The 7,039-nt window shown below is 33.5% G+C and overlaps 1 protein-coding gene across 2 annotated transcripts; it reads left to right on the forward strand.

Annotated features, from left to right (window-relative positions):
• Positions 1-1,641: 1,641 nt before the first annotated feature.
• LOC11434169 (ATP-dependent Clp protease proteolytic subunit-related protein 3, chloroplastic) lies at positions 1,642-7,039 on the forward strand. Of its 2 annotated transcripts, none has more exons than XM_039827755.1 (10): positions 1,642-2,050; positions 2,260-2,364; positions 2,736-2,858; positions 2,968-3,027; positions 3,511-3,610; positions 3,702-3,775; positions 5,205-5,258; positions 5,355-5,438; positions 5,837-5,964; positions 6,762-7,039. In XM_039827755.1, the coding sequence occupies exons 1-9, from the start codon at positions 1,778-1,780 to the stop codon at positions 5,933-5,935; spliced, it is 972 nt and encodes a 323-aa protein (XP_039683689.1). In that variant the 5' UTR covers positions 1,642-1,777; the 3' UTR covers positions 5,936-5,964; positions 6,762-7,039. The 2 variants fall into 2 exon arrangements, with proteins under 2 accessions (XP_039683689.1, XP_003626204.1); XM_003626156.4 differs by having other exon boundaries at positions 1,686-2,050; positions 3,514-3,610.

Genomic DNA, 7,039 nt, shown 5'->3' on the forward strand with positions numbered 1-7,039 from the left:
TAAAAAAACAGGGTTAATTATGATTTAGTTCCATATGAATAGGCGTGTTTCCAACATTAGTCCCTACTTAAATTTTATTAAATTTTTTATCCCCAACGTTTTTTTTCCGTTGGCAAAATAGGTCCTCGCTGTTAATTGTTGCTGAATGAGCAAATGGTGAAGCACACATGGATGCCACATCTGACTTTTTTTTGTTGGGTTAAATATGTTTTTAGTCCCTATAAAATTGAGGCATTTTAAGTTTAGTCCTTACTTAATTTTAATAGTTGTTTTAGTCCTTATAAAAATACTATGCACTCAATATTAGTCTCTACTCAATTCAAATATGTTTAATTTATGCTTAAACTCTCAAGTTTTTTAACAATTTTTTGTAGACGCGTTAAGAACATTACTAAAAGTTCATCCGCAAAAAATTATCGCAAAATTTGATTTATATGTCGAGATTTTATTACTTTTATCTTTAACTTTTATCGTTTTCAAAAATTCATATTTAATTCGTTACATGTTAAAAAATTCTAAATTTTAGTAATTGAACCTTTCATAGTGTTCTAAACTTGTCTCAAAAAAATCGTTCAAAAATTTAAGGATAATTTAACAAACTTTGTTTTAGCAGGGAAAATTAGTTATGATAGTATTTTCATCATGAAAGATATTTTTGACTAGTAATTATTCCAAAAAGAAAAAACTATCAATTCGGCAACCAAACCACTCATGCCCGAAAATGCAAGAGAAGTCATCGATAAGATAGTGAAAATCATGAATATTTTTGACATTGGGATAGTCATTCCGCCCATTTCGTCAAGATAAAGAAGACTTATTTTATCATAACTAGTTCCTGCCGAGAAAAAAAGGGTAGCGCCAATAAATCCATGAGATATTATTTGTAAAACGGCCTCGTTGAGCCCAATATCACTTATAGAACCAATTCCTATAATTATGAAACTCATATGAGATACCAAAGAATAAGCTATTTTTTTTTTAAATTACGTTGATCAAAAGATGTTAAATCGGCATAGATTATTTGAATAGAACCTAATATCATTAATCAGGGGCAAAATATTGAATGATGTGGGAAAATAATTCCATATTAATTCGAACCAACCCACATGCTACTATTTCATGCAAAACTAGTGGCATTATACAAGAGTTTAAGCATAACTTGAACAAATTTGAATTGAGCAGGGACTAATACTGAGTGCATAGTATTTTTGTAAGGACTAAAATAACTATTAAAATTAAGTAAAGACTAAACTTAAAATGCCTCAATTTTACAGGGACTAAAAACATATTTAACAAAAAAAAAAAGTCAGATGTGGCATCCATGTGTGCTTCACCGTTTGCTCAATCAGTAACAATTAACAGCGAGGACCTATTTTGCTAACTGAAAAAAACGTTTGAGACCAAAAATTTAATAAAATTTAAGTAGGGACTAATGTTGGAAACGCGCCTATTTACAGGACCTAAAATATAATTAACCCAAAAAAATATGATAACTGCCGAAGTTTTCAATTTTCTTCGGTAGTTTAATGCCGAAGTTTTTCTCAATAGTTAACTGCAATCGATTTGATAATTCGACAGTTAACTGCCGATGAACATTTGAATAAATTGATTGTGTTTCTCGGCCAATGCATATGTGGTAAGAACAATTCTCATTTGTTTTAGGTGAGATTTGTAATTCACATCACATAGGTGGCATCACTCTAAACACCCGCAATATCCCCAGCAGTTTTCATTTCAGTAGAAGTGTCGTGTGTGAAAGTGCAACAAAATCAGCACCATGGCTACATGCTTCCGAGTACCCATATCCATGCCAACTTCCATGCCCGCTTCATCTACTCGTTTCACTCCAACAAGATTGAGAACTCTCAGAACCGTTAACGCAATATCCAAATCCAAGATTCCTTTCAACCCTAACGACCCATTTCTCTCCAAACTCGCTTCTGTCGCTGAATCTTCCCCCGAAACACTTTTTAACCCTTCTTCTTCTCCTGATAATCTTCCTTTTTTGGATATTTTCGATTCCCCTCAACTAATGGCCACTCCCGCTCAAGTAAGTAATTCCAATTTTTCATTTCATTTTCTACAAATTGAAGAAAATTAGAGATTATTGTTGCTTGTTATGTGTGATTTTACAAGTAGTTGCGATTAAAGTTAGATGGTTTTAATGATGATGATTTCAAATTGAGTAATATCTTTGGTTAAATATGATACACACTTTGCATTAATTTTAATTATTATTATCTTCTGTGGTTGAAATAGCTTGAAAGGTCTGCTTCATACAGCCAACAACGACGACCCAAAAGACCACCTCCTGACTTGCCATCACTTCTGCTTAACGGTCGAATTGTTTACATTGGCATGCCTGTAAGTGTTCAATTCTGCATTGATTTTATGTTTTCTTGTATATTGGTACAAATTATGATCTATGAAGCTTAGACACTGACATGTTGACAGTGGTAATAGTTTGAGAAAATGACACAATTGAATGTAATTAAATGTTTTGGTGTCGGACACTGGCATGTGTCAGACACCAGACATGCCTTCCAAGTGTGGTGCTTCAGAGATTATCATGTTTGCGACTGTAGTGCTTGTAGTTGTATTATTACTGAGAGGCTTGAGTTTCAAACTTATACCTATTATCCCTCTTAATGCTCTGAATTGATTAATCCATTTTTTTTAATGGGAATTGCAATTTGTACAAATTGTTATGACTGTTTCTAGTTTCTACCTATCAGTTGGTGCCGGCTGTCACGGAGCTTGTTATTGCAGAGCTTATGTTCCTGCAGTGGATGGCTCCTAAAGAACCAATATATATTTACATCAATTCCACCGGGACTACGCGGGCGGATGGAGAAACGGTAATTGGCTGACACCTTGCTTGTTATATTGAAATGTTTGATGTTCTGTCCACACTTGGACACGTGCTTTGTATGGTTCAACTCATGCATTTATTGTTTTTGACTTTAGGTGGCGATGGAGTCAGAAGGTTTTGCCATTTATGATGCAATGATGCAGATGAAAACTGAGGTTTGTTTCTTCTCACTGACAATGCACTTCAAATAATTTTTTACTTGTTTTTCTTGTTGACTTTTGTTGATGATTGTACTTGACAGTAATATGATGACACAATTATTTTGGGTTGCTTTGATTTATGGAAATTGTGAAGCATAATGTAATTATGATGATTTTAACATTACCATATCAACTATTGGGCTGTGGTGTAAACGATTCATACTGCTGGCAGCATGGTGTCACAGTAGTAACTTGAGTTTATAATAACTGCACGCATTCTTTTTAGTGCCACAGTTAAATTTTACTTCATATGACCTGGAATTTGTTTTTGATTTAATCTGAGTAATGTACTTTTAAAGAATTGTGATGTATAATAGGTTAATTATTTGTGCGCTCAGGATTATGTGTAATCATGCATCCTTTTTAAGCGATTTGTTCATCTCTTTAAATAGCATTTGAAAATATCCTGTCCCGCGTATTTGGCTTTTGTGTCCTGAGCAGATAAACACAGTTGCTCTTGGAGCTGCTGTAGGTCAAGCCTGTCTATTACTTTCAGCAGGGACTAAAGGTAGACGCTATATGACGCCACATGCAAAAGGTACAGCGTGGACCCAATTGTTTCTATGTTTTTGTTTATAGTCCTTTAATTCCTCACAGATTTGATACTTTTCTATTGGTTATTGTTTCAGCCATGATTCAGCAGCCTCGTGTTCCATCATCTGGGTTGAGACCTGCAAGTGATGTTCTTATTCATGCCAAGGAGGTTAGTCAAATTTATTTTGCTACACCGTGTTTTTATATTGGGAATGACGAAGTTTGTTGTGTTTTTGTTTGATTTTTTCCTTCTCATGTTGTCGATGTCTGACAATTGGCATGTTCATGTAGAACTTCCGTCTGCCACACTATTTTAAAATATAATATCTTAATGTATTTCCTTACTATATCTGAGCACATTTTCAATTTATTTCTTATTATCCAAACCTAGTGTCCATAATCAGCTGGTAAATTTGACTGTGAGCATCTTTCTAGTCCAAGACTTGTGATTTATATTCACTCAAATGTTCCAGTTACAATTATCCTCCATATATTTGGAATGGATAGTTCTTTCTCACTTCCATGTGTAGTTTTTTCTCTCTAATTTGACTCTAAGGCTATGTTTGGTAATGTCAATAATCTAGCTTATAGAGTATTGGAATAGCTTATAAGCTTGTTTGATCAAATGAGACGTGTTTGGTAAACAAGCTTCTCTCACCAGCTTATAGCTTTTTTGAGATGCTATTTCAAGTAGCATTCGAGTTTATAGCTTATAGCTTCTCACATTGTTATCTTAATTATATTATTTCTTTAACCTTTTGCCAAAAAATAATAATTACCCACTATCTCAAATTAAAAAGTGCACCCGTGCTCCATCCATTGCATTCTTCTAGTGTTCTGTTACCACTTATTTGTTTTTAAATATCACGAATAGAAAAAAAAGCCATGATGCAATGTTTGGCGAAGTCCAACTTCGTATTTCAGCTAAATTATTGGATTGAAATTTGAAACCCCATCTATGTACAATCGGTAATCATCATTGTTTATTTCTTAAGTCAATAAACATTACATGTAGTTGGATCTAGACAATAGAAAGTTAGAAGCATCAACAGCAATATATATAGCCTCACTCTAATGTTAATATGTTTTGCGAGTGAATTTTACATAAAAGTTACACAAACAACTAATTACACATAAAACCACTACAGGTTTAGAAATGAGTGACTTTGATGTATACTGCACAATTTGTCCTTGAAGGCTTAAACCATTACAAGAAAGAAGTGACAAAGAAAAGGAGGGGATGGGAACAAAATTCAAATCATATTTTTTCTTGTTTGTTTTATTAAATGTTTTTTTATACATTTAAAATTAAATTATGTACTTTTATATTTATGAGAGCTAAATTTACCCAGCACTTTAACGTCAATTGACTAGCTCTTCAGCTATAAGCTATCAATTATCAGTTATAAGCTAGCTTTTAAGCCATCAGCTAGCTTATGACTTAGTTTAACCAAACTGAGCTTAAATGTGAACCTGAACATTTTTCATAAACCTGTACTGTACATCTATCTATTTATCTTCACTCTTGATGTTCTTTTATTTAAACCTAAATGTCCAACTATGTCTCTAAATCTTTGCCTGTACTCCAAAATTTTCAGGTGATGGTAAACAGGGACACTCTAGTTAAACTATTGGCCAAACATACAGAAAATGTGAGTATCTTGCATTAGATATTGGATATCATATTTGTTCAATGAACACGAGGGGAAATCTAATATTTTGTTATTTGCTTCTTTTACAACTACTAGTCCGAGGAGACAGTTTCCAATGTGATGAAGAGGTCATATTACATGGACGCATTATTGGCTAAGGAATTTGGGGTCATTGACAAAGTAAGTGCTTATTTACATCGGGTTAAGAGTCTGTTTGTTTCATGAATGATGCTAGTAACACTCATTTTAACATACTATTTCTAACACTCACTCTCTTATTGGTTGAAATACATATAGGTTCCACCACTTTATGTGGAACCCATTTTCAAAGTTGTGGGACCCAAATGTATTTCACCCAATAAGAGAGCGAGTGTTGGGAACAATGTTAAAATAAATGTTGCTGGCATTACTCTTGTTTGATTTTTTAATTAAAAAATCAGTTATTTTAAAAGATTCAGTTTTCAAAATTTGTAGAGTAAATTACTTTGACAAACTATTAAAATCACGTTTTTAAAAGATTCTTCAGTCTATGCTCTCATGCTTTGCTGACCAAACCAATGTTGGAACACTGTTCTCAGATTCTTTGGCGCGGTCAGGAGAAGATTATGGCAGACGTTCCTTCTCGGGATGATCGGGAAAACGGCACTGCTGGTGCTAAAGTTGAAAATAGATTTTAGTTTCTCTTTTGGATACACATCATGCGAATGTAAGTCAATTATCTTCCTCTAAATATGTTACTGCAAAATGTGGAATGTATTTATTTCACTTGTTTTTTATGAATGATGCTGCCTGCCTCTGTTTTGATGGATGGAGTGTAAAGGGGCCTGCTGCATGAAATTTGATTGCATGAAGCCATGAACTACATAGATGATGTGTCCCTCATAAAAGCTCCTATGCTCCTCTGGGAATAAATTCTGGAGATTGCAGTATATGCTGCAGTGTTTGGAAAATTAGAAAACCAATTCTGAATAATTTAAACCTGTATAAATTTGAACCAATTTCAAAATATTATAGTTATTGTCTTATTATTATTTTTGGATAACTTTTGCCTAAAACATGTTTTTGAAGTACCTTTAAATGTACTTTTTGGTTTCTATTATTGAATATTTGTTTGAATTATAGATAAAGTGTAAAATAGGGATAGGGGGAGACATAATAAGCAACATTTGGTACATACAGGAACTGGTTTGTTTAAAGCCAACTCCTGTGTTGAACTTCTTAAACCTTCCCGCTTTAAATAATCTGTCAAGTTTAAGATAACCCATTTTGGCACATCTAGTCAATAGTATTATTGCAATGTGATGTGTATCTACTCTACTGTATCTAGACCTTTTCTTGGAACACCCTAGTCACAACTTGATATCCTTGTCTACTTGGTTAACAGACTTGCTATAGCTTTTAATTTCCTCTGACATGCAATTGTTTTCTTACATTTTTTTTGTTTTTTCTAAAGAATGTCGAGTGCAGTTGGTTCTAATCTGTAGTTGTATTGCTGCATTGCAGGTTACAGACGTTCTGGGCCCTAATACCAGTGTTGGAGGTTTCTGTTTATCTTTTACTTTTTAAACATTTTTAAAAATCAAGGGCTCATAGGAATTTTCCGCAGCTATTCACTGAAAAGTGAAAACTGTAGTTATTATGAAAGCTGTAGTGCATAGAAGGCATGGATGATTGAACAAAAAAACAATGTGCTCGTTCCTCTATGCGGTCATATAGTGTTTGGTTTGTTTATGATCATATTCTTGTTGTGTTGTCAATTATATTCTTTTCTTAGCAGGAGA

This window comes from Medicago truncatula, chromosome 7 (genome assembly GCF_003473485.1).
Source record: "Medicago truncatula cultivar Jemalong A17 chromosome 7, MtrunA17r5.0-ANR, whole genome shotgun sequence".
NCBI classification, from domain to species: domain Eukaryota; kingdom Viridiplantae; phylum Streptophyta; class Magnoliopsida; order Fabales; family Fabaceae; genus Medicago; species Medicago truncatula.

Coding starts and splice junctions, on each gene's coding strand:
- LOC11434169 (XM_039827755.1), top strand. CDS start 1,778: ATGGCTACATGCTTCCGAGTACCCATATCCATGCCAACTTCCATGCCC. Junction 3,028..3,510: donor TGATGCAGATGAAAACTGAG/GTTTGTTTCTTC, acceptor TTGTGTCCTGAG/CAGATAAACACAGTTGCTCT. Junction 3,776..5,204: donor TTCTTATTCATGCCAAGGAG/GTTAGTCAAATT, acceptor CAAAATTTTCAG/GTGATGGTAAACAGGGACAC.